The sequence below is a fragment of the Oncorhynchus mykiss genome, chromosome 2 (assembly GCF_013265735.2).
Source record: "Oncorhynchus mykiss isolate Arlee chromosome 2, USDA_OmykA_1.1, whole genome shotgun sequence".
NCBI lineage: Eukaryota > Metazoa > Chordata > Actinopteri > Salmoniformes > Salmonidae > Oncorhynchus > Oncorhynchus mykiss.
Genome location: NC_048566.1, coordinates 7,280,001 through 7,307,675, shown reverse-complemented (window position 1 = coordinate 7,307,675; position 27,675 = coordinate 7,280,001). Strand labels below are relative to the sequence as shown.

The following is a 27,675-nucleotide window of genomic DNA, read 5'->3' as shown; positions in this document are numbered from 1 at the left end:
TCCCTACTTTCATCACCAGTACACATCTCCCTACTCTCATCACCAGTACACATCTCCCTACTCTCATCACCAGTACACATCGCCCTACTCTCATCACCAGTACACATCTCCCTACTCTCATCACCAGTACACATCTCCCTCCTCTCATCACCAGTACACATCTCCCTACTCTCATCACCAGTACACATCTCCCTACTCTCATCACCAGTACACATCTCCCTCCTCTCATCACCAGTACACATCTCCCTACTCTCATCACCAGTACACATCTCCCTACTCTCATCACCAGTACACATCTCCCTACTCTCATCACCAGTACACATCTCCCTACTCTCATCACCAGTACACATCTCCCTCCTCTCATCACCAGTACACATCTCCCTCCTCTCATCACCAGTACACATCTCCCTACTCTCATCACCAGTACACATCTCCCTCCTCTCATCACCAGTACACATCTCCCTCCTCTCATCACCAGTACACATCTCCCTACTCTCATCACCAGTACACATCTCCCTACTCTCATCAGTGAAGACAAAGTACTGTGGAGTAAAGACAGTTTACAGGAACATCAAAAAGAAATGATCAACACAATATTCAGTGTCAACAACAGAAACGCCTTGTCAAAACATATCAGCATGCTGTCCAATTGGGACTGTAGAAACCTCAGCATACCTCAACTCTACAGATACATTTGGATTGTAGAAACCTCAGCATACCTCAACTCTACAGATACATTTGGACTGTAGAAACCTCAGCATACTTCAACTCTACAGATACATTTGGATTGTAGAAACCTCAGCATACCTCAACTCTACAGATACATTTGGACTGTAGAAACCTCAGCATACTTCAACTCTACAGATACATTTGGATTGTAGAAACCTCAGCATACCTCAACTCTACAGATACATTTGGATTGTAGAAACCTCAGCATACCTCAACTCTACAGATACATTTGGATTGTAGAAACCTCAGCATACCTCAACTCTACAGATACATTTGGGCTGTAGAAACCTCAGCATACTTCAACTCTACAGATACATTTGGACTGTAGAAACCTCAGCATACCTCAACTCTACAGATACATTTGGACTGTAGAAACCTCAGCATACTTCAACTCTACAGATACATTTGGACTGTAGAAACCTCAGCATACTTCAACTCTACAGATACGTTTGACAAATAAATGCATACACATATAGTGTACACATCCAGTATTGATATCATGCATGTACACATTGAACAGAGCAAATGTTCAGCCACAGGCTGAGTACACTAACATGTACAATAAACGCATGCAACCAAAAGGTTGGTCATAGGCTACGTCACAAATGATACCCTGTTCCCTATATAGTGCACTAGTTTAGACCAGCTCAAAAGTCCCACACTATACTCTGTATAGGGTGCCATTTGTGACACAGACATAGACATGTCAGCTACTCAAGTAGCCGACATAAACATTCAGGAACAAGATCATGCTCCGGTCTACATTCATTAAGGAAAACGACAGGATAGATAGAGGGAGACATAGAGAGGGAGAAATAGAGAGGGCAGGGGTAGATACAGAGAGAGATACAGAGAGATACAGAGAGAGAGGAAGGGGGTAGATACAGAGAGAGAGGGTGGGGGGAGGTAGATAGAGAGAGATACAGAGAGAGAGGAAGGGGGTAGATACAGAGAGGGAAAGAGAGAGAGGACGGGGGGGTAGATACAGAGAGAGAGGAAGGGGATAGATACAGAGAGAGAGGAAGGGGGTAGATACAGAGAGAGAGGGTGGGGGGGGGGGGGTAGATACAGAGAGGGAAAGAGAGAGAGGACGGGGGGGTAGTTACAGAGAGAGAGGAAAGGGGTAGATACAGTGAGATACAGAGAGGGAAAGAGAGACGGAAAGAGAGCTAGAAAGAGAGAGATCACAGTGATTTCTTGTACATGAAGGCATAACACATTGGTTACTGGACATCTTTGGTTTCAAAGCCGGTCCATGGATGCACAAGCTTTAACAAACAGGAGGTTTATCACGTGGGCAGCATTACTACATTTCACAAGAGCAGTGCAACGAAGGTGTGAGCAGGAGTCTAACATGAATGGATGTTTCACACTCAATGTTCTTGTCATTACAATGTCATAAAGATCAACACGTAGTCCACTGACGTGTCCTACAAGGTGGAAACAAAGTGTAAAAAACAGACCTTTTTAATACCCCAACTAGATCAGGTTGAGGTACAGACACTACAGTACCACACAGTCTCCCCTCCTTCTCTCTCCCCTCCCTATCTCCTAATTCCCCCTCCCTCTCTCCTCCCTCCTTCTCTCTCCCCTCCCTATCTCCTAATTCCCCCTCCCTCTCTCCTCCCTCCTTCTCTCTCCCCTCCCTATCTCCTAATTCCCCCTCCCTCTCTCCTCCCTCCTCCTCTCTCCCCCTCCCTAGCTCCTAATTCCCCCTCCCTCCCTCTCTCTCCCCTCCCTATCTCCTAATTCCCCCTCCCTCTCTCCTCCCTCCTTCTCTCTCCCCTCCCTATCTCCTAATTCCCCCTCCCTCTCTCCTCCCTCCTCCTCTCTCCCCCTCCCTAGCTCCTAATTCCCCCTCCCTCTCTCCTCCCTCCTTCTCTCCCCTCCCTATCTCCTAATTCCTCCTCCCTCTCTCCTCCCTCCTTCTCTCTCCCCCTCCCATTTCTTCTAATTCCCCCTCCCCCTCTCCTCCCTCCTTCTCTCTCCCCTCCCTATCTCCTAATTCCCCCTCCCTCTCTTCTCCCTCCTTCTCTCTCCCCTCCCATTTCTCCTAATTCCCCCTCCCTCTCTTCTCCCTCCTTCTCTCTCCCCCTCCCATTTCTCCTAATTCCCCCTCCCTCTCTTCTCCCTCCTTCTCTCTCCCCTCCCATTTCTCCTAATTCCCCCTCCCTCTCTCCTCCCTCCTTCTCTCTCCCCCTCCCATTTCTCATAATTCCCCCTCCCTCTCTCCTCCCTCATTCACTCTCCCTTTCCCTCTCTCTTCAAACCTCAGCCCCCTGCCCCTGAGACAGCTGACCAGACCCTATACTTCCATCTGACCCCAGATGACCACTAGACTCTGTAGTGAGAACTGAAGTCTGATCAAGTACTGAATTTGACCCAAACTCTGGATGACCACTAGACTCTGTAGTAAGAACTGATGTCTGATCAAATACTGAATTTGACCCAAACTCTAGTTGCGAGTTCTGACTGGAGTCAGGATTTTGATTGGTCTCTGGGTTGGGTCCTGACTCAGAGCCAGGACTCTGATTGGTCTCTGCAGTTCTGTGTGTGTGCTGCTGATAGGACGAGCCCAGCTCCTTCCACTTCATGCGGTTGGCTGCTATCCCATCAACCATAGGCTTCAGCTTCCCGTTTAGCTTCATCAGAGCCTAGAGGGGAGACAGTGTGGGAGACTGACTTAGAAGGGGCTGTATCGCAGACAGACATCGGCTCATTTCATGCAGGATGACTGAGAAAAGGGAGGAAATAAAGACATTTCAGAAGACATCATACTGTGAAAACATACAGGTCTGGACTAAATGAAAGTACTGGACATAGATTTTATTGCGTTGGATTTCCCCTTGAACTTGGTGTGTCAGTAACAAACAGACTAGTTGGGTTTAGAACAGGTGAGTCCGTTACCTGGTAGAGGGGCTTACAGATCCCATCTATCCACTCCAGCTGCAGGGCGGGCAGCTCGTCTTTACGATTACGGTCAAAGATGGCCTGAGGAGAGAGGGGGGGGGGGGGGGCTGCTGTTACAGTATCATTCACTCCTAATCACTGAACTAACTTTAGTCATTTCATCCCAACAGTTGAATACCTAAAGAAATAACTCCCTACATCAAGGCTAACTACATCAAGGCTCATGTTTGGGAACCCAGAGGGCGTTAGAAAGATACTGAAGCTCAGCAGAAGGAAAGATAAAAGTTGACTTCCTAAATGCTGTGCAGACTAAAGGTGCATTAATGGAGTTTGGACTCAAGGGAATCAAGGTCGTAGTGGATGGAGAGTTAATATCAAAGTTGATGATCTGACACTGAAGAGAAGTGTAGTGAAGAGAAGTTTATTTTGAAGGGAGGGGTAGTTGGAAGCGAAGTGAAGTTGTACAATGAAGTGTAGTTTAACAGGAAGTGTAGTTTAACAGGAAGTGTAGTTTAACAGGAAGTGTAGTTTAACAGGAAGTGTAGTTTAACAAGAAGTGTAGTTTAACAGGAAGTGTAGTTTGAAGGGAAGTGTAGTTTAACAGGAAGTGTAGTTTAACAGGAAGTGTAGTTTAACAGGAAGTGTAGTTTAACAGGAAGTGTAGTTTAACAGGAAGTGTAGTTTGAAGGGAAGTGTAGTTTGAAAGGAGGTGTTACAGTAGTACTGTATTCTGCTTACCGCTGGAGTTAACTTGAGCTCAGACCTCTCCCTGTCACCTTGCTCGAAAAACTCACTGGTCACCAACTCCGCAACCTGCAGGGGGATTTCAAAGTTATGTCAATGATGTCAATGATGATCCTATGGACCCTAATCAAAACTAGTACATTATACATGGATTAGGGTGTCATTTGTGACACAGGAAGAAGTTTTGTAACATTTCACCTGTTTGGAGATCTCCCAGGGGCGGGTCACTGCACCCAAGTCACATGCTGTCATTAGCATAGACCTGGTGATGACAGAGGTCAGAGGTTGTTTAGAACCAAACCAAGTCTCCACATAAGGAGATTGTTGATCATGGTTCAATAGACAAGTAAGAAAGATGGAAGGACCTGAGAAGTTCTCTGTGAGCCTCGTCTGTCCAGCTGAACTCTCCAGAGAGAACACGGTCAAAGAACTGGCTCCTCCTCCTGTTTAGGAGCACAGACAGAGTCAAAGAACTGGCTCCTCCTCCTGTTTAGGAGCACAGACAGAGTCACAAAACGGATACAAGGAAAAGGAGGGAAGTTCAATAGCAAAGCAGACGGGAGGTGGCCTGAGTGCCGGTCTGTTTGTGTTATCAAGTTTCTCTTCTACAACTGTATTTGGAAGTTGTAAGTCTTACTGGAAGTGCAGGGTGAGGTCAGTGGAGAGGATGGCCTGTTTCAGTAGCTGCATCATACTACTGTACTCTTTGGAACACAGGTTGGCAAAGATATTATGACCCTGATGGAAGACATGAGCAAAATATATATTAAGATTTTATGACCCTGTTGAAAAATATATATTTTCAGGTAATACATGGAAGGGGGAATTTCAAGGTGGAGGAATAAATGGAAGCTCTTAACCTGTTAGAGCTCTAGGGGCGCTATTTCATTTTTGGATAAAAAACGTTCCCGTTTTAAGCGCGATATTTTGTCACGAAAAGATGCTCGACTATGCATATTCTTGACAGTTTTGGAAAGAAAACACTCTGAAGTTTCAGAATCTGCAAAGATTTTGTCTGTAAGTGCCCCAGAACTCATTCTACAGGCGAAACCAAGATGATGCATCACCCAGGAATTAGCAGAATTTCTGAAGCTCTGTTTTCCATTCTCTCCTTATATGGCTGTGATTGCGCAACGAATGAGCCTACACTTTCTGTCGTTCGCCCAAGGTCTTAGCAGCATTGTGACGTATTTGTAGGCATATCATTGGAAGATTGACCATAAGAGACTACATTTTCCAAGTGTCCGCCTGGTGTCCTGCGTCGAATTCGGTGCGCAATTGCCAGCTGCTTCTACTTTACCATTTGATTCAGGGGAGAAAGCATGTGTCCAAGAACGATGTATCAATGAAGAGATATGTGAAAAACACCTTGATGATTGATTCTAAACAACGTTTGCCATGTTTTCAGTCGATATTATGGAGTTAATTTGGAAAAAAGTTTGCGTTTTGAGGACTGAATTTATGGATTTTTTTTGGTAGCCAAATGTGATGTATAAAACGGAGCTATTTCTAATACACAAGGAATCTTTTTGGAAAAACTGAGCATCTGCTATCTAACTGAGAGTATCCTCATTGAAAACATCAGAAGTTCTTCAAAGGTAAATGATTTTATTTGAAGGCTTTTATGTTTTTGTTAATGTTGCGTGCTGGATGCTAACGCTAATGCTAACGCTAAATGCTAACGCGAAATGCTAACTCTAGCTAGCTACTTTTACACAAATTATTGTTTTCCTATGGTTGAGAAGCATATTTTGAAAATCTGAGATGACAGTGTTGTTTACAAAAGGCTAAGCTTGAGAGATGGCATATTTATTTCATTTCATTTGCGATTTTCATAAATAGTTAACGTTGTGTTATGCTAATGAGCTTGCTGATAGATTTACACAATCCTGGATACAGGGGTTTTTTCATAGCTAAACGTGACGCAGAAAACGGAGCGATTTGTCCTAAACAAATAATCTTTCAGGAAAAACTGAACATTTGCTATCTGAGAGTCTCCTCATTGAAAACATCTGAAGTTCTTCAAAGGTAAATGATTTTTTTGAATGCTTTTCTGTTTTTTTGTGTAAATGTTGCCAGCTGAATGCTAATGCTAAATGCTACGTTAGCCATCAATACTGTTACACAAATGCTTGTTTTGCAATGGTTGAGAAGCATATTTTGAAAATCTGAGATGACAGTGTTGTTAACAAAAGGCTAAGCTTGAGAGCTAGCATATTTATTTCATTTCATTTGCGATTTTCATGAATAGTTAACGTTGCGTTATGGTAATGAGCTTGAGTCTGTATTCACGAACCCGGATCCGGGATGGGGAGATCAGAAAGGTTAAGCCTTGGTTTCTCTAATGACTGCCTCACCTGGTTTACCAACTACTTCTCTGATAGAGTTCAGTGTGTCAAATCTGAGGGCCTGTTGTCTGGACCTCTGACAGTCTCTATGGGTGTGCCACAGGGTTCAATTCTCGGGCCGACTCTCTTTTCTGTATACATCAATGATGTTGCTCTTGCTGCTGGTGATTCTCTGACCTACCTCTATGCAGACGACACCATTCTGTATACTTCTGGCCCCTCCTTGGACACTGTGTTAACTAACCTCCAAACGAGCTTCAATGCCATACAACTCTCCTTCCGTGGCCTCCAACTGCTCTTAAACGCAAGTAAAACTCAATGCATGCTTTTCAATCGATCGCTGCCCACAGCTGCTCGCCCGTCCAGCATCACTACTCTGGACGACTATGACTTAGAATACGTGGACAACTACAAATACCTGGGTGTCTGGTTAGACTGTAAACTCTCCTTCCAGACTCACATTAAGCATCTCCAATCCAAAATTAAATCTAGAATCGGATTCCTATATCGCAACAAAGCATCCTTCACTCATGCTGCCAAACATACCGTCGTAAAACTGACCATCCTACCGATCCTCGACTTTGGCGATGTCATCTATAAAATAGCCTCCAACACTCTACTCAACAAATTGGATGTAGTCTATCACAGTGCCATCTGTTTTGTCACCAAAGCCCCATACACTACCCACCATTGCGACCTGTACGCTCTCGTTGGTTGGCCCTCGCTTCATACTCGTCGCCAAACCCACTGGCTACAGGTTATCTACAAGTCTCTGCTAGGTAAAGCCCCGCCTTATCTCAGCTCACTGGTCACCATAGCAGCACTCACTCATGGCACGCGCTCCAGCAGGTATATCTCACTGGTCACCTCCAAAGCCAATTCCTCCTTTGGCCGTCTTTCCTTCCAGTTCTCTGCTGCCCACGACTGGATCGAATTGCAAACATTTCTGAAGCTGGAGACTCACATCTCCCTCACTAGCTTTAAGCACCAGCTGTCAGAGCATTTTACAGATCACTGCACCTGTACTTAGCCTATCTGTAAACAGCCCATCTATCTACCTACCTCATCCCCATACTGGTATTTATTTATTTAGCTCCTTTGCACCCCAGTATCTCTACCTGCACATTCATCTTCTGCACATCTACCATTCCAGTGTTTAATTGTTATATTGTAATTACTTCACCACCACTATATATTTCCTTAATTTACCTCATTTGCACTCACTGTATATAGACTTTTGGTTTTCTTTTGTTCTACTGTATTATTGACTATGTTCTGTTTATTCCATGTGTAACTCTGTGTTGTTGTATGTGTCGAATTGCTTTGCTTTATCTTGTCCAGGTCGCAGTTGTAAATGAGAACTTGTTCTCAACTAGTCTACCTGGTTAAATAAAGGTGAAATAAATCACATTTTTAAAAAGTAAAAAAAGTAAAGGTGATGGTAGCCAAGGTCACCTCACTCTGTAGGATCATGACTGCATGGTTGAAGTGATGGTGCTCCAGAGTAGCTGATGTCCCGTAGAGCAGGGCCAGAGCAGAGCCAGTCCTGTAGGAAGCAGCAGAGGAGGGACATTCAACTGATTGATTGATTAACAGGGAAGATGGACGGACAGGCAGGTCGGACGGACGGACGTGCAGACTGACTGACTGATCAGACTAATATCATCCTCATTTTTCTTTGTTTTCCTTAATTTTCCTTATTTCTCTTCGGTGCTCAGCCGAGGTGACTCACTTGGCCTGGAAGGCGTTGTTGGTGCCACGGTGGTCTAAATCATGGCAGAGACAACCCACCATCAACGCCAGGGTCTCTGCATCCGACAGAACATCCTGGAAACCAGCCGTCTGTGGACACAGAGGTAACGGAAGTACCAAAACTATCTAAGACATTACTCTAAGACTAACCCTTGAGGAACCCTCTTTTCTAAATGTGTACATAGAGTATATTTTGTTGCGTTGACTCACTGTGATCATGAGGAACATGCACTGGCACACGTTGAAGGCATGCCTCCAGTTATGGTATGCCACCGTGCGATAGTTCTTCCTCACCGTCAACAGCCAGCGACACAGGACCTGAGAGGGAGAAGGAACCGTCATAAGGAATAATGTTTGCTTTGCTGTTGTTCTCATATCAGGTGTTACTGTAACATGTCACCAAGAGAGTTAATCAAAAACAAGATCAATAGGGTTGTAATATTCTGGTACTCCCAATAGGGTTGCAATATTCTGGTACTCCCAATAGGGTTGCAATATTCTGGTACTCCCAATAGGGTTGCAATATTCTGGTACTCCCAATAGGGTTGCAATATTCTGGTACTCCCAATAGGGTTGTAATATTCTGGTACTCCCAAAATTCCCAGGTTTTACAGAAACCCCAGTTGGAAGATTCCTGGAATCAGGACAGAATAACCAGGAAATCTGATTTTGGAAAAGTTGCTGGAGAGAAATACGAAAGCCTCTCCATTCTCCCTCATTGTTGACCTCACTCACGTCGTAGTCAATCTTAAACTTCTGGACGGCTCCGAGTTCCAGAAACATCCGGAGGGAGGCAGTGATCATGGCGTCGTTGTCCAATGAGAAATCGTTGAAGTGGAACTCTTCGATGCCCAGTTCACTGCTCAAAGGGATCTTAGCAGCCTGAGGGAGTAGAATGTGGGGGTGAATATTGAGCGTCCTAGTAGGTGAATAGGAAATAACAAACTCAAAGCCTCAGGTCCTCCGACCCCGACCCCCCCCCCCCCCCCCCCCCCCACCAGTCACTCCAGTCCCTCTTTTATGATAGGTCCTCTGACCCCCACCTCCACCCTCACCAGTCCCTCCAGTCCCTCTTTATGATAGGTCCTCTGACCCCCACCTCCACCCTCACCAGTCCCTCCAGTCTCTCTTTATGATAGGTCCTCTGACCCCCACATCCACCTCCACACCTCACCAGTCCCTCTTTATGATAGGTCCTCTGACCCCACATCCACCTCCACACCTCACCAGTCCCTCTTCATGATAGTCCTGGGGTGTACTCGTTAGTCTGACGTAACAAAACGTTTTGCAACGAAAATGGACGTTTCTATTGGACCAATTCAGGTAGATTCCTCCCTGTTTCATTCCATTTTCTTCTGTTTGGTTCCTAGTGAATACACCCCTGGGAAAGTAACCAGGTGACTTCTCCTGTTTTGATTGTTATCTTGTAGATTTAGTTTGTTTTTTCTATTTCTTCTACATGTAATTCTCAGACATACCTTGAGTCTGTCCACCTCTACCTTGGAGCATGTGGCGTGGTAGGACAGCATCTGAGGGAGGAGAAAACATCATCATGGACTCTCTCTCCCTCTTTATATCCCTCTCTCTCTCTCACTCTATCGCTCTCTTTCTCTCTTTCTCTCTCCCTCATTATATCTCTCTCTCTCGCTCTCGCTCTCTCTCTCTCTCTCTCTCTCTCTCTCTCTCTCTCTCTTTCTCTCTTTCTCTCTCTTCTCTCATGAACCTCTCTGGCCCCCTGCAGGTGATGATATGGGATCTGGCGCAAAGTAGTGCACTATATAGGGAATAGGGTGCCATTTGGGATGCATACATAGACGCAATATTGTCTTCTTCACACTACTCATGACTGCATTTTTACAGTATCATCCTCTACTGCCTGAGCCGATCCGAAACATTAATATTCAGCAGGGTTCTTCTCTCCCACCATAAATATTTCAGGTATTTTCACTGTTTCCAAAGAGGGGATGCTGTCAAAAAAAGATTGCCCACTGCAAAAAGTGTCAGGAGTAAAAATATACTAGTATATATATATAATATCAATAGATAGTATATTTAGTATAATATACTAGTATATATATATAATGTAATATATCAATATATAGTATATTTAGTATAATATACTAGTATATATATATAATGTAATATATCAATATATAGTATATTTAGTATAATATACTAGTATATATATATAATATCAATATATAGTATATTTAGTATAATATACTAGTATATAGCATATATAATATAATATATTAATATATGGTGTATATAATTTAATATACCAATATATAGTATATATAATGCAATATATTAGTATATAGTATAAATAATATAATATACTAATATATCGTGTATATAATATAATATACTAATATATAGTGTATATAATATAATATACTAGTATATAGTAAATATAATATACTAGTATATAGTATATATACATTACTAGTATATAGTATATATACATTACTAGTATATAGTATATATAATGTACTAGTATATCATGTATATATAATGTATATATAATATACTAGTATATAGTATATATAAATTACTAGTATATAGTATATATAATATATATAAATATATATAATATATATATAGTATATCGCCTCTCATCAAGTCTGATATGTTTTAACCACATTACCTCCGTTGTTTCATAAAGCATTCTGAGAACCAGTCAGTCAGTCAGTCGGACGGACGGACGGACGGACGAGCCCAAAGCCCAGCAACTAGACTGGCTAGCTAACATGTTCATTTTACATTCACATTTCAGTCATTTACCAGACACTCTTATCCAGAGCGACTTACAGTTAGTGCATTCATCTTAAGATAGCTAGGTGGGACAACCACATGTTTCAGTCATAGTAAGTACATGTTTTCTCAGTAAAACAGCAATCAGTAAAGTCAGAACTAGTAGGGGGGGAAAAGTCAAGTGCGAGTGTTAGTGCACGGAAGGCATATTTAAAAAAACAACAACAACTAAACGCCTAGTGAGTGAAGGGAGAAGAGTACATGGCTCAGTCCCAAATTGCACCCTAAGCCCTTTATAGTGCACTACCTTTGACCATTTGGGACGCAACCTATCAATGCTCACATCCAGGGCCACAGACTGCTTGGCCCAGGTCTTCTTCACTTGATTGTACATCATGGTGTTGTTGATCCCCAGCCCACAGAATATCACAAAGGCCTGTATGGAGACAGAGTAGAAAAACGTTTCTACCAATTAAACAGCTTTCAAATGAAGCAATAAGGCATGAGGGGGTGTGGTATATGGCTGATATACCACGGCTAAGGGCTGTTCTTAAGCACAGCGCATCGCGGAGTGCCTGGATACAGCCCTTAGACGTGGTATATTGGCCATATATCACAAACCACAGAGGCACCTTATTGTTATTATAAAGTGGTTGCCAATGTAATTAGAGCAGTAAAAATACATATTTTGTCATAGCATGGCTGTCAGCCAATCAGCATTCAGGGCTCGAACCACCCAGTTTATAATATTTATTATAAAATCCTGAATGCTGATTGATTGAAACCGCATTCTAGCCCGTGTCTATTCCACAAGTTACCACCGAAATGTCTATTTATTCTGTTCCATCTGACTGCTGAGTCCACTGTCTCATCATACATATCTACAGTGAGGGAAAAAAGTATTTGATCCCCTGCTGATTTTGTACGTTTGCCCACTGACAAAGACATGATCCGTCTATAATTTTAATGGTAGGTTTATTTGAACAGTGAGACAGAATAACAACAAAAAAATCCAGAAAAACGCATGTTATAAATGTTATAAATTGATTTGCATTTTAATGAGGGAAATAAGTATTTGACCCCCTCTCAATCAAAAAGATTTCTGGCTCCCAGGTGTCTTTTATACAAGTAACGAGCTGAGATTAGGAGCACACTCTTAAAGGGAGTGCTCCTAATCTCAGTTTGTTACCTGTATGACAGACACCTGTCCACAGGAGCAATCAATCAATCAGATTCCAAACTCTCCACCATGGCCAAGACCAAAGCTCTCCAAGGATGTCAGGGACAAGATTGTAGACGTACACAAGGCTGGAATGGGCTACAAGACCATCGGCAAGCAGCTTGGTGAGAATGTGACAACAGTTGGTGCGATTATTCGCAAATGGAAGAAACACAAAGGAACTGTCCATCTCCCTCGGCCTGGGGCTCCATGCAAGATCTCACCTCGTGGAGTTGCAATGATCATGAGAAGGGTGAGGAATCAGCCCAGAACTACACGGGAGGATCTTGTCAATGATCTCAAGGCAGCTGGGACCATAGTTACCAAGAAAACAATTGGTAACACACTACGCCGTGAACGACTGAAATCCTGCAGCGCCCGCAAGGTCCCCCTGCCCAAGAAAGCACATATACATGCCCGTCTGAAGTTTGCCAATGAACATCTGAATGATTCAGAGGACAACTGGCTGAAAGTGTTGAGATGAGACCAAAATGGAGCTCTTTGGCATCAACTCAACTCGCCAAGTTTGGAGGAGGAGGCATGCTGCCTATGACCCCAAGAACACCATCCCCACTGTCAAACATGGAGGTGGAAACATTATGCTTTGGGGGTGTTTTTCTGCTACAACTTCACCGCATCCAAGGGATGATGAACGGGGCCATGTACCGTCAAATCTTGGGTGAGAACCTCCTTCCCTCAGCCAGGGCATTAAAAATGGGTCGTGGATGGGTATTCCAGCATGACAATGACCCAAAACACAAGGCCAAGGCAACAAAGGAGTGGCTCAAGAAGAAGCACATTAAGGTCCTGGAGTGGCCTAGCCAGTCTCCAGACCCTAATCCCATAGAACATCTGTGGAGGGAGCTGAAGGTTCAAGTTGCCAAACGTCAGCCTCGACACCTTAATGACTTGGAGAAGATCTGCAAAGAGGAGTGGGACAAAATCCCTCCTGAGATGTGTGCAAACCTGGTGGCCAACTACAAGAAACGTCTGACCTCTGTGATTGCCAACAAGGGTTTTGCCACCAAGTACTAAGTCATGTTTTGCAGAGGGGTCAAATACTTATTTCCCTCATTAAAATGCAAATCAATTCATAAAATTTTTGACATGCTTTTCTGGATTTTTTTGTTGTCATTCTGTCTCTCACTGTTCAAATAAACCCACCATTAAAATTATAGACGGACCATTTCTTTGTCAGTGGGCAAACATACAAAATCAGCAGGGGATCACTTTTTTCCCTCACTGTAGATATAGATAGATAGAACCTGCTCAATCCACTGTTTCATCATATATACATAGATATAGATAGATAGAACCTTCTCAACCCACTGTCTCATCATACATATAGATAGATAGAACCTGCTCAACCCACTGTCTCATTATAGATATATAGATAGAACCTCAGTGGAGAGGGAGCTCGCCTCAAACAGTCTTTGATCTGCATCATTGAACGTCCTCCTGTCCAGGCGATTTAGAATCTGGGCAACCCCTTAAAACAGTACAGAAAATACATCAATATTTGTAATTATTGAACGGGTGGAATAGCAGAGAGGTAAAAAGACAGAGTGGTTTTCAAGTGACAGTGGATGGCTGAACAGACTGGTGAACCCACCTATTATCTGATGAGTCCGATTCCAGATGGGGACGCACAGTACTGATCTGATGTGGAATCCTGAGGCTTGATCTGCCTGGGGAGCACGGAGTGGAATGTTACTGTGTGTGCAAGCCCACGCATCTGTGTGTGTGTGTGTGTGTGTGTGTGTGGTGTGTGTGTGTGTGTGTGTGGTGTGTGTGTGTGTGTGTGTGTGTGTGTGTGTGTGTGTGTGTGTGTGTGTGTGTGTGTGTGTGTGTGTGTGTGTGTGTGTGTGTGTGTGCGTGTGTGTGGTGTGTGTGTGTGTGTGTGTGTGTGTGTGTGTGTGTGTGTGTGTGTGTGTGTGTGTGTGTGTGTGTGTGTGTGTGTGTGTGTGCGCGCGCATACAGATGTAGGATCTTAATTTAATCACTCTCTTGTTGCTGAGAATGTTCCTGCACAGAAGGAAATGCAAACCTGCAGTGTATTCAAGGTTTTAAAAAAGCTTTCAAAGTTTGTAATTTCCACTTTGAAATGTCAGGATTGTCAGGATCAAAAACTGTATCAACCCCCTACAAAACATTTGCATGAATCATAATCCACATAATATTCACATTTCCTGTTTCTGCAGGATTATTGTCCTGCTGTAGCAAACTGGCTCAAATTAAGATCCTACATCTGTACGTGCGTGCCTGCGTGTGCCTGTGTGTTTGTGTGTCCAAATGTGTGTGTGTGTGTGTGTGTGTGTGTGTCCGTGCGTGCGTGTGTTGATTGTGAGTGATTGGTGCCCCACCTCAGCATCAAAGCGGGGGTCCTGACAGACGTCGCTGATGTTGACAGGCAGTCCTGTGGACGCCACCAGCTCAGCAATGCTGTTATTGATCAGCCAATCAGAGCAGGACAGCTTCTCCATGCTGACTTTGTCAAAGAGACACACACTCTCAAGAAATGCCAAATACATAAATTGGGGATACAGGAGGATGTCAGTACTTCCTGTTAATTGTTATGTGTAACTATTAAAATATCTTCTCCCAAGCAGCGGAGACTTCACCTGATGTCACGGTCCATGTTGCACAGGGGAGACATGAGCTCAAAGGTCTTTGAGAACTTTACCACCTGCAGAAAATACACACAATTGAAGAGGGAAGAATTGGAGAGGGGAGAATTGGAGAGGGGAGAATTGGAGAGGGGAGAATTGGAGAGGGGAGAATTGGAGAGCGAAGTATTGGAGAGGGGAGAATTGGAGAGGGGAGAATTGGAGAGGGGAGAATTGGAGAGCGAAGTATTGGAGAGGGGAGAATTGGAGAGGGGAGAATCGGAGACGGGAGAATTGGAGAGGGGAGAATTGGAGAGCGAAGTATTGGAGAGGGGAGAATTGGAGAGGGGAGAATTGGAGAGGGGAGAATTGGAGAGGGGAGAATAGGAGAGGGGAGGAGAGGGGAGAATTGGAGAGGGGAGAATTTGAGAGGGGAGAATTGGAGAGCGAAGTATTGGAGAGGGGAGAATTGGAGAGCGAAGTATTGGAGAGGGGAGAATTGGAGAGGGGAGAATTGGAGAGCGAAGTATTGGAGAGGGGAGAATTGGAGAGCGAAGTATTGGAGAGGGGAGAATTGGAGAGGGGAGAATTGGAGAGTGAAGTATTGGAGAGGGGAGAATTGGAGAGGGGTTAATTGGAGAGGGGAGAATTGGAGAGGGGAGAATTGGAGAGGGGAGAATTGGAGAGCGAAGTATTGGAGAGGGGAGAATCGGAGAGGGGAGAATTGGAGAGGGGAGAATTGGAGAGCGAAGTATTGGAGAGGGGAGAATTGGAGAGGGGAGAATTGGAGAGGGGAGAATTGGAGAGGGGAGAATTGGAGAGGGGAGAATAGGAGAGGGGAGGAGAGGGGAGAATTGGAGAGGGGAGAATTGGAGAGGGGAGAATTTGAGAGGGGAGAATTTGAGAGCGAAGTATTGGAGAGGGGAGAATTGGAGAGCGAAGTATTGGAGAGGGGAGAATTGGAGAGGGGAGAATTGGAGAGCGAAGTATTGGAGAGGGGAGAATTGGAGAGGGGAGAATTGGAGAGTGAAGTATTGGAGAGGGGAGAATTGGAGAGGGGTTAATTGGAGAGGGGAGAATTGGAGAGGGGAGAATTGGAGAGGGGAGAATTGGAGAGGGGAGAATTGGAGAGGGGAGAATTGGAGAGCGAAGTATTGGAGAGGGGAGAATTGGAGAGGGGAGAATTGGAGAGCGAAGTATTGGAGAGGGGAGAATTGGAGAGGGGAGAATTGGAGAGGGGAGAATTGGAGAGGGGAGAATAGGAGAGGGGAGGAGAGGGGAGAATTGGAGAGGGGAGAATTGGAGAGGGGAGAATTTGAGAGGGGAGAATTTGAGAGCGAAGTATTGGAGAGGGGAGAATTGGAGAGCGAAGTATTGGAGAGGGGAGAATTGGAGAGGGGAGAATTGGAGAGCGAAGTATTGGAGAGGGGAGAATTGGAGAGCGAAGTATTGGAGAGGGGAGAATTGGAGAGGGGAGAATTGGAGAGTGAAGTATTGGAGAGGGGAGAATTGGAGAGGGGTTAATTGGAGAGGGGAGAATTGGAGAGGGGAGAATTGGAGAGGGGAGAATTGGAGAGGGGAGAATTGGAGAGGGGAGAATTGGAGAGCGAAGTATTGGAGAGGGGAGAATTGGAGAGGGGAGAATTGGAGAGCGAAGTATTGGAGAGGGGAGAATTGGAGAGGGGAGAATTGGAGAGGGGAGAATTGGAGAGGGGAGAATTGGAGAGGGGAGAATTGGAGAGCGAAGTATTGGAGAGGGGAGAATTGGAGAGGGGGGAATTGGAGAGGGGAGAATAGGAGAGGGGAGGAGAGGAGAGAATTGGAGAGGGGAGAATTGGAGAAGGGAAAATTGGAGAGGGGAAAATTGGAGGGGGGAGTATTGGAGAGGGGAGAATTGGAGAGCGAAGTATTGGAGAGGGAAAACAGAAGGAAAGAGAAATTAAGAAAATAAAGGAGGAGAGAAGAGCTGAGGTCTCACAGGTGAGTTTATTGTGTATGACACATTCATAGCAGAGGAGAGGAGAGAAATGAGAGAAGGAGGAGGAGAGGAGCCAGGAAGAAGGAAGCGGAGGAGAAGAGAGGAGAGGTCAGTCTCACAGGTGAGTGTATATCCTCCAGCAGCAACACAGAGCAGCGTTCACACTGCAGCAGGGTCACAGCTCTCTGCATGATCTTCCTCACTATCTTCTCCAGGTCTGTCTGTTCCTCAAACAGGTCATTCACCACCTCTAGCAGAGCCTGGAGGAGCACAACAACAACACTGACCACTCTCTCTACTTGTCTAAGAAATGGAGAGAGAGAGAGTCTGGAGAACGGTGTAGTGTACAACTCCTCAGAGGGTATAAAGTTTAGCTTGTGATTGTTGTAAGACATGTTTTCCCATTTTTTGTTGTGAACAGTAGATTCAATGTAAACTGTTTGTCCCTTTAAATGGAATAGACATCTAAATGGCTTACATAATCAGGACTAATCATCTTGTTTATGGTTGGAAGTCTAATTCAACATAAATTGAGAGACAGACAGGCTATGTGATAGAGACAGGCTATGTGAGAGACAGACAGGCTGTGTGAGAGACAGACAGGCTGTGTGAGAGACAGACAGGCTATGTGAGAGACAGACAGGCTATGTGAGAGAGACAGACAGGCTATGTGAGAGAGACAGGCTATGTGAGAGACAGACAGGCTATGTGAGAGACAGACAGGCTATGTGAGAGACAGACAGGCTATGTGAGAGAGACAGACAGGCTATGTGAGAGAGACAGGCTATGTGAGAGACAGACAGGCTATGTGAGAGACAGACAGGCTATGTGAGAGAGACAGACAGGCTATGTGAGAGAGACAGGCTATGTGAGAGACAGACAGGCTATGTGCGAGACAGACAGGCTATGTGAGAGACAGACAGGCTATGTGCGAGACAGACAGGCTATGTGAGAGACAGACAGGCTATGTGAGAGAGACAGGCTATGTGAGAGACAGACAGGCTATGTGAGAGACAGACAGGCTATGTGAGAGACAGACAGGCTATGTGAGAGAGACAGACAGGCTATGTGAGAGAGACAGGCTATGTGAGAGACAGACAGGCTATGTGAGAGACAGACAGGCTATGTGAGAGAGACAGACAGGCTATGTGAGAGAGACAGGCTATGTGAGAGACAGACAGGCTATGTGCGAGACAGACAGGCTATGTGAGAGACAGACAGGCTATGTGCGAGACAGACAGGCTATGTGAGAGACAGACAGGCTATGTGCGAGACAGACAGGCTATGTGAGAGACAGACAGGCGATGCACTCTTAGAAAAAAAAAGGTGCTATGTAGAACCTAAAAGGGTTCTTTGGCTGTCCCCATAGGAAAACCCTTTGAATAATCCTTTTGGCTTCCATGTAGAACCCTTTCCACAGAGAGTTCTACATGGAACCCAAAAGGGTTCTACCCGGAACCAAAAGGGTTATCCTATGGGGGCAGCCAAAGAACCCTTTTGGAACCCTTGTTTCGAAGAGTGTGTGAGCCAACTTACTCTGCTCCTCTCGTACTCCTTCCGAGACTCTGAAAACAACTTGGCATTGGAGATGGATATTCCGCAGAACGGTAGATACATCTGCAGCACCTGATGGGGGGGGGAAAGCAGAGGAGAAGACAGAAATAGTTATAGTTCTGAGGCTAAATGATAAACAGAAAAAACAACATCTATAATTCAATGGTTGGAGTCTGATCTCAACTTTACTGTGTTCCTTCTAAACAGCCAAGTCACAAAATCCATCAGTGGGACATAACAAACTTTTTTGGGCCGTCAGGAGTATCTGTGTATACGCGTGTGCATGTGTGTGTGTTGGTGGCTAGTTTACCATTAATAACGGTCTTCTTTTCTTCAACGTCTATTAACACACCTGGCTGCTTTCCTCTTAATGGACTATTGATTTAGTAAATGAATTACTCAGGTATTAAGTAGGTATTCTGAATGTGCTAGACAACAAGCAGTCACTTACGTAAGATTGAGTGTTTTTTAATTGGTTTTCTGTTAAGCAGCCTGTGGGGTTACTGCCTAGACCTATTCTCCAACACACACTGAACATACATCTCAACCCAACTCTTTGATATGTGCTGCCATTTCTCTCAAAGACTAGGTTAGCAAATAGTATGCATCACAGATAGCATGCATCACAGTTAGCATGTATCACAAATAGCATGCATCACAGTTAGCATGTATCACAAATAGCATGCATCACAGATAGCATGCATCACAGATAGCATGAATCACAGATAGCATGCATCACAGATAGCATTCATCACAGATATCATGCATCACAGATATCATGCATCCCAGATAGCATGCATCACAGATAGCATGCATCACAGATAGCATGCATCACAGATAGCATGCATCTGTGAAAATTATTTTAACAAGGGGTTGCCAAGAATTGCACGTCTTCATATAAATGAGTCTGTGTCTGTGGCTCTTTTGAAGATCTAATGCATAAAGTGTTGAAAAAGAGTTGACGGTCTTGTTTAACTAAATCCTGCCACCTGGTGGACATTAAGGAGAACTCCACGGCTAATCCCAAATGGCTCCCTGTTCCTTACTCACACCATTCCCAACGTAGGGCCCATAGAGTCCTGGTCTGAAGTAGTGCACCATGTAGGGAATAGGGTTCCATTCAGGACATCAAAACAAAAATCAACTGGCCACTAAGAGAGAAAAAACTATTTCACAGGAAATGGTTGAACAGGACCAATGTGTGAAACAAATATGTACGTTAGTGAAAGCCCTATAGCTGCAACATCTGTATTGGGGTTAGTAGTGAAAGCCCTATAGCTGCAACATCTGTATTGGGGTTAGAGGTGAAAGCCCTATAGCTCTAACATCTGTATTGGGATTAGAGGTGAAAGCCCTATAGCTCTAACATCTGTATTGGGGTTAGTAGTGAAAGCCCTATAGCTCTAACATCTGTATTGGGGTTAGAGGTGAAAGCCCTATAGCTCTAACATCTGTATTGAGGTTAGTAGTGAAAGCCCTATAGCTGCAACATCTGTATTGGGGTTAGTAGTGAAAGCCCTATAGCTCTAACATCTGTATTGGGGTTAGTAGTGAAAGCCCTATAGCTCTAACATCTGTATTGGGGTTAGTAGTGAAAGCCCTATAGCTCTAACATCTGTATTGGGGTTAGTAGTGAAAGCCCTATAGCTGCAACATCTGTATTGGGGTTAGTAGTGAAAGCCCTATAGCTGCAACATCTGTATTGGGGTTAGTAGTGAAAGCCCTATAGCTCTAACATCTGTATTGGGGTTAGTAGTGAAAGCCCTATAGCTCTAACATCTGTGTTGGGGTTAGTAGTGAAAGCCCTATAGCTCTAACATCTGTATTGGGGTTAGTAGTGAAAGCCCTACAGCTGTAACATCTGTATTGGGGTTAGTAGTGAAAGCCCTACAGCTGCATAATCTGTATTGGGGTTAGTAGTGAAAGCCCTATAGCTACAACATCTGTATTGAGGTTAGTAGTGAAAGCTCTAACATCTGTATTGAGATTAGAGGTGAAAGCCCTATAGCTCTAACATCTGTATTGGGGTTAGTAGTGAAAGCCCTATAGCTGCAACATCTGTATTGGGGTTAGTAGTGAAAGCCCTATAGCTGCAACATCTGTATTGGGGTTAGTAGTGAAAGCCCTATAGCTGCAACATCTGTATTGGGGTTAGTAGTGAAAGCCCTATAGCTGCAACATCTGTATTGGGGTTAGTAGTGAAAGCCCTATAGCTACAACATCTGTATTGGGGTTAGTTCTTATTGGATATTCCTGTATGTGAAGTAATAATCTACCAGGTTGGTTCTGAGACAGAAACACTGATCTCCCATTGGTGGAGATAGTGGTGATGATGTCAATGACAATAATGAATTCTCATTGTACAGGAACTTCAGTTTTACCACTCTTCTATTGGTCCATGAAGCCAGACAAGCTCAATCGAGCCCAGCTAAAGGATTTGAAATGATTTCTAGTGGTATTCTGAACTCAGGTGTGCTGTGGACTGACCTTCTCGTCGTCCTCCGTAAAAGGTGTTCCGATTGGGTTCTTGTTGATGGCCTGCACAACCCCGATGACCTCTCCATCACTGTTACAGATGGTCATACACAGGATGGACTGGGTCTTATAGCCGGTCAGCTTGTCTATCTCGTCACTGAACCGATGGTCCTACAGGAGGAGACATATAGGAGAAGAAATACACACACACACACACACACACACACACACACAGACACACACACACACACACACACACACACAGACACACACACACACACACACACACACACACACACACACACACACACACACACACACACACACACATACGAATACAGACACATACACACATCTTTTTATTATTCAGAAATCAGAGACGGCCTAAAATCAATCTGAACCAACAGAATAGATTTGACTGTAGCCTAGTTAATATGGGTCAAAACACTGTGTTAATGAAGCCTACAGCACTGCAGTACACAGTGTTAATGCAGCCTACAGCACTGCAGTGGACTGTGTTAATGTAGCCTACAGCACTGCAGTACACTGTGTTAATGTAGCCTATAGCACTGCAGTACACTGTGTTAATGTAGCCTACAGCACTGCAGTACACTGTGTTAATGTAGCCTACAGCACTGCAGTGGACTGTGTTAATGTAGCCTACAGCACTGCAGTACACTGTGTTAATGTAGCCTACAGCACTGCAGTACACTGTGTTAATGTAGCCTACAGCACTGCAGTCCACTGTGTTAATGTAGCCTACAGCACTGCAGTACACTGTGTTAATGTAGCCTACAGCACTGCAGTACACTGTGTTAATGTAGCCTACAGCACTGCAGTACACTGTGTTAATGTAGCCTACAGCACTGCAGTACACTGTGTTAATGTAGCCTACAGCACTGCAGTACACTGTGTTAATGTAGCCTACAGCACTGCAGTGGACTGTGTTAATGTAGCCTACAGCACTGCAGTACACTGTGTTAATGTAGCCTACAGCACTGCAGTACACTGTGTTAATGTAGCCTACAGCACTGCAGTCCACTGTGTTAATGTAGCCTACAGCACTGCAGTACACTGTGTTAATGTAGCCTACAGCACTGCAGTACACTGTGTTAATGTAGCCTACAGCACTGCAGTACACTGTGTTAATGTAGCCTACAGCACTGCAGTACACTGTGTTAATGTAGCCTACAGCACTGCAGTACACTGTGTTAATGTAGCCTACAGCACTGCAGTACACTGTGTTAATGTAGCCTACAGCACTGCAGTACACTGTGTTAATGTAGCCTACAGCACTGCAGTACACAGTGTTAATGTAGCCTACAGCACTGCAGTCCACTGTGTTAATGTAGCCTACAGCACTGCAGTACACTGTGTTAATGTAGCCTACAAAAAGGTTGCAAGATTGAATCCCAGAGCTGTCAAGGTAAAAATCTGTATTTTTCTGCCCCTGAACAAGGCAGTTAACCCACTGTTTGTAGGCTGTCATTGAAAATAGGAATTTGTCTTTAACTGACTTGCCTAGTTAAATAAAGGTAAAAAAAACACATTTCACTTCACCTATCCAGGGGTATGTGACAATACAACATTATTTCAGTTTTTTTCATTCTTCCACAAAGATTCCATAATTCGGAGTTCCATAATTTGATAGTGGTGGAAAACGCTGTCTCAGGAGCCGCTCCAGAATCTCCCACAAGTGTTTAATTGGGTTGAGATCTGGTGACTGACACACACACACACACACACACACACACACACACACACACACACACACACACACACACACACACACACAATCTCTTTAAACCCTCTATGCTCATTTGAGACCCCTCTTTCAAAGTCACTGAGATATCTTCTTCTAGCCATAGTAGCCAAAATAATTGTCAACTGGGCATTTTTATACATGACCCTAAGCATGATGGGATGTGAATTGCTTAATTAACTCAGCAACCACACCTGGTGTCTATATACATGTATCTCTCATTTACTCAAGTGTTTCCTTTATTTTGGCAATTACCTGTACACCTTATTGCTCTAATACAAAGTTGTATCCCAGATGTGACCCTATTACCCAACTAGTGCACTACTTTTAACCAGGGCCTGCACTATATTTTCAAATGTACTGCACTATGGAGGGAATAGGGTGCCATTTGGGATGACACATGTCAAATAAATTGGTCCACTGGGTCCCAGGACTGGGCTTAACATCTCTCAAAATCCCACGAGGCTGCTCTATTCCTGCTAGCCTATTGTCTATTGCCAGTAGCCCAGTTCCCACGAGGCCGGACCAGCGTCAACATGTTGCCTCTGCCTCGCCAGACGCCCATGGCCATGATATAATGATGTGTAGCGCGAGACTGGTGGATGGGACTCCGGAGAGGGTGAGAGATGCAGCCTTGCAGGGAATGAAATGGCCATGGCTTTCATATCCCTGTCTATGGAGGAAACAATGGTGGATGGGACTCCGGAGAGGGTGAGAGATGGAGCCTTGCAGGGAATGAAATGGCCATGGCTTTCATATCCCTGTCTATGGAGGAAACGATGGTGGATGGGACTCCGGAGAGGGTGAGAGATGGAGCCTTGCAGGGAATGAAATGGCCATGGCTTTCATATCCCTGTCTATGGAGGAAACGATGGTGGATGGGACTCCGGAGAGGGTGAGAGATGGAGCCTTGCAGGGAATGAAATGGCCATGGCTTTCATATCCCTGTCTATGGTGGATGGGACTCCGGAGAGGGTGAGAGATGGAGCCTTGCAGGGAATGAAATGGCCATGGCTTTCATATCCCTGTCTATGGAGGAAACGATGGTGGCAGTATGTTTGTTCATGTAATTGTAATAATTACACCATTTTTTTGCCGCAATTGTTGTCATGGTGATAATGTGTGGATGACAGCATAAAATGGAGGTGTCCTGATGGGGGAAGATATACAGCCTTCAGGAAGTATTCACACCCCTTTACTTTGGCCCAAACAAATGTGTTACAGCCTGCATTTAAATTGGATGAAATGTAGATATTTGTGTCACTGGCCTACACACAATACCCCATAATGTCAAAGTGGAATTATGAAAATCAGGATAACTGGAGTTACCAAGTCAATTCATGAGGTGCTCTGGAGCAGACGGTGGTTCAGGTTCTGTAGAGAGAGAGACTGAAAGGATGCCGTTTCACTTTTCTTCCACTTTGACATTACAGAGTATTTTGTGTAGATCGTATCCATAGTATCCATTCACACACTTTTAATGTCATGGTTTTTCGTTTCTTTATCCCAATAATAGCATTGAATCAAAATGAAATATTACAATTTTGCATTTGTGGTTTGCAGCGATGGGTCTAATTTAGGAAACCTGGTGTTTCCAAATTGATCATGTTTACCTCATATGCGTTGGGTATGTTTACAGTCTCCCCATGCTCTGCCACGTATCCGATAATGCCCTTTCCCCACGGCACCTGCACCTCGTTAGAGTTCAGAGTGCTGGAAGAGGGTCGCACCGTGGTGCCCAGGTGCACGTCGAATAACTTAGACACGAGCGTTCTCTTGTGAGATGGTCCCTCAACTAGAAACAGCGAGCACCTATCCGCATCCACCAGGATACACACATTGATTAGGATCTTATAACTCAGGTTGGTCATGTCCAGGTCATTGGAGACATCTTTCACCAACTCAAGGAAGAACTCCCTCTCGTTGGTCTCCTTCAGTCTGTATTTGTAGTCGATGGCACTGGAAGCGTACTGGGGCACATTGACCCTGGATTCGAGAAGGGCGCTCAGAATGTGCCCGGTGGTTGGCGGCAAAGAACTAGCTTTGCGCAGTAACGCGCGGCGTCTCATGCTGGACTGGGAATCATCGTGTTCCCTGTGACTGGCGTGCTCGTCGTAGGTTCTGTGCGCGGTGGTGGCTTTGGACCGGGCAAAGTTCCTTCGGAGCTCCATGTGGGAGGAGCGGCGCCGGAGACCGTCAGGGTTGGTCGGCCAGAGCGGGTCCCTGGGCACTCCGCCACGCTTTTCGTCCGCAAGGGAGACTTTGGACGGCTGTTGGTCCTTCAACCACCTGCTCACCGTATCGCATTTTCCTTTACGCACGACATACTCCTCAAAGAGGTCCGGGTGGCAGTCCAAAAACGCTTCCACATCAGAGAAGTCAAAAGTAGTCATCGGGGGAAAAAATAAAAGACCCTAAGAAGAAGCAAAATAATATCAGGATAACAGGAGATACCGAGTCAATTCATGAGGTGCTCTGGAGCAGACGGTTGTTCAGGTTCTGTAGAGAGAGAGAGAGAGAGAGAGAGAGGATGCCGTTTCAGCTCTTCATTTACTCCCTGCTGCCCATTTAAAACAATCCGTCTTCGTCCTCTTCTATGGAATGCTGCAAGCAAAGATTTTCAGCTAGAGTATTAAATAAATTATTAATGAATTATGTTTACTTCTTGAGACTAAATTGAGGACGCCGAGTGTAGCAAGTTGAGGGGCTGTGTGTCAGTCAGCTGAGACTACAGCACCAGATTCCCTGGTGGTTCTGAAGCTTATACAATGCAGATCAGGAGCACTGTCCGCTTGCTGCAGATCAGGAGGAAAACACTGTCCGCTTGCTGCAGATCAGGAGGAAAACACTGTCAGCGTGCTGCAGATCAGGAGGAAAACACTGTCCGCTTGTTGCAGATCAGGAGGAAAACACTGTCCGCTTGCTGCAGATCAGGAGGAAAACACTGTCCGCGTGCTGCAGATCAGGAGGAAAACACTGTCAGCTTGCTGCAGATCAGGAGCACTGTCCGCTTGCTGCAGATCAGGAGGAAAACACTGTCCGCTTGTTGCAGATCAGGAGGAAAACACTGTCCGCTTGTTGCAGATCAGGAGGAAAACACTGTCAGCTTGCTGCAGATCAGGAGGAAAACACTGTCCGCGTGCTGCAGATCAGGAGGAAAACACTGTCAGCGTGTTGCAGATCAGGAGGAAAACACTGTCCGCGTGCTGCAGATCAGGAGGAAAACACTGTCCGCGTGCTGCAGATCAGGAGGAAAACACTGTCAGCGTGCTGCAGATCAGGAGCACTGTCCGCTTGTTGCAGATCAGGAGGAAAACACTGTCAGCGTGTTGCAGATCAGGAGGAAAACACTGTCAGCTTGCTGCAGATCAGGAGGAAAACACTGTCCGCTTGTTGCAGATCAGGAGGAAAACACTGTCAGCTTGTTGCAGATCAGGAGGAAAACACTGTCCGCTTGTTGCAGATCAGGAGGAAAACACTGTCCGCTTGTTGCAGATCAGGAGGAAAACACTGTCAGCGTGTTGCAGATCAGGAGGAAAACACTGTCCGCGTGCTGCAGATCAGGAGGAAAACACTGTCCGCGTGCTGCAGATCAGGAGGAAAACACTGTCAGCGTGTTGCAGATCAGGAGGAAAACACTGTCCGCGTGCTGCAGATCAGGAGGAAAACACTGTCCGCGTGTTGCAGATCAGGAGGAAAACACTGTCCGCGTGCTGCAGATCAGGAGGAAAACACTGTCCGCGTGCTGCAGATCAGGAGGAAAACACTGTCCGCGTGCTGCAGATCAGGAGGAAAACACTGTCAGCGTGTTGCAGATCAGGAGGAAAACACTGTCCGCGTGCTGCAGATCAGGAGGAAAACACTGTCCGCGTGCTGCAGATCAGGAGGTAAACACTGTCCGCGTGCTGCAGATCAGGAGGAAAACACTGTCCGCGTGCTGCAGATCAGGAGGAAAACACTGTCAGCTTGCTGCAGATCAGGAGGAAAACACTGTCCGCGTGCTGCAGATCAGGAGGAAAACACTGTCCGCGTGTTGCAGATCAGGAGGAAAACACTGTCCGCGTGCTGCAGATCAGGAGGAAAACACTGTCCGCGTGCTGCAGATCAGGAGGAAAACACTGTCCGCGTGCTGCAGATCAGGAGGAAAACACTGTCAGCGTGTTGCAGATCAGGAGGAAAACACTGTCCGCGTGCTGCAGATCAGGAGGAAAACACTGTCCGCGTGCTGCAGATCAGGAGGTAAACACTGTCCGCGTGCTGCAGATCAGGAGGAAAACACTGTCCGCGTGCTGCAGATCAGGAGGAAAACACTGTCAGCTTGCTGCAGATCAGGAGGAAAACACTGTCCGCGTGCTGCAGATCAGGAGGAAAACACTGTCAGTTTCTTGCAGATGAGGAGGAAAACACTGTCAGTTTCTTGCAGATCAGGAGGAAAACACTGTCAGCGTGTTGCAGATCAGGAGGAAAACACTGTCAGCTTGCTGCAGATCAGGAGGAAAACACTGTCAGCTTGCTGCAGATCAGGAGGAAAACACTGTCAGCTTGCTGCAGATCAGGAGGAAAACACTGTCCGCGTGCTGCAGATCAGGAGGTAAACACTGTCCGCGTGCTGCAGATCAGGAGGTAAACACTGTCCGCGTGCCTGTAGCAGTAGAAGTTATCTTTATTTATTTGCCAGGACACTTGAAATAGCATACTATTCCATATTTAGTGCACTGCTTTTTGCCAGGGCCTATGATGAGTGAATAGGGTGTCATTTCAGACTCGGGCTCTCTCTCTTTACAGGGCTCCAATTTAAAATGAATGAGAATATTAAATTACATTTCCTTTGAATCATTTTAGAG

The 27,675-nt window shown here is 45.1% G+C and overlaps 1 protein-coding gene across 1 annotated transcript; it reads right to left on the bottom strand.

Annotated features, from left to right (window-relative positions):
• Positions 1-2,966: 2,966 nt before the first annotated feature.
• Positions 2,967-25,246, bottom strand: pde11al (phosphodiesterase 11a, like). Its single transcript, XM_036936692.1, has 20 exons — positions 24,445-25,246; positions 21,082-21,240; positions 18,577-18,666; positions 17,160-17,300; positions 15,078-15,142; positions 14,820-14,940; positions 14,069-14,144; positions 13,878-13,945; positions 11,581-11,673; positions 9,962-10,012; positions 9,219-9,365; positions 8,694-8,801; positions 8,464-8,573; positions 8,187-8,277; positions 5,021-5,121; positions 4,749-4,826; positions 4,582-4,645; positions 4,378-4,452; positions 3,637-3,720; positions 2,967-3,383 (listed from the first exon to the last, which is right to left on the bottom strand). The coding sequence occupies exons 1-20, from the start codon at positions 25,222-25,224 to the stop codon at positions 2,994-2,996; spliced, it is 2,892 nt and encodes a 963-aa protein (XP_036792587.1). The 5' UTR covers positions 25,225-25,246; the 3' UTR covers positions 2,967-2,993.
• Between the last annotated feature and the right edge of the window lie 2,429 nt (positions 25,247-27,675).

What these genes read in the sequence shown, in the direction of transcription:
- pde11al (XM_036936692.1), bottom strand. Translation starts at nt 25,224, where the DNA reads ATGACTACTTTTGACTTCTCTGATGTGGAAGCGTTTTTGGACTGCCAC. An exon ending in AGTTTAAGATTGACTACGAC is followed by an intron (nt 8,802 to 9,218) that starts GTGAGTGAGGTC and finishes TCTCCCTCTCAG; the next exon opens with GTCCTGTGTCGCTGGCTGTT. An exon ending in TCATGATCCTACAGAGTGAG is followed by an intron (nt 5,122 to 8,186) that starts GTGACCTTGGCT and finishes GTCTTCCATCAG; the next exon opens with GGTCATAATATCTTTGCCAA.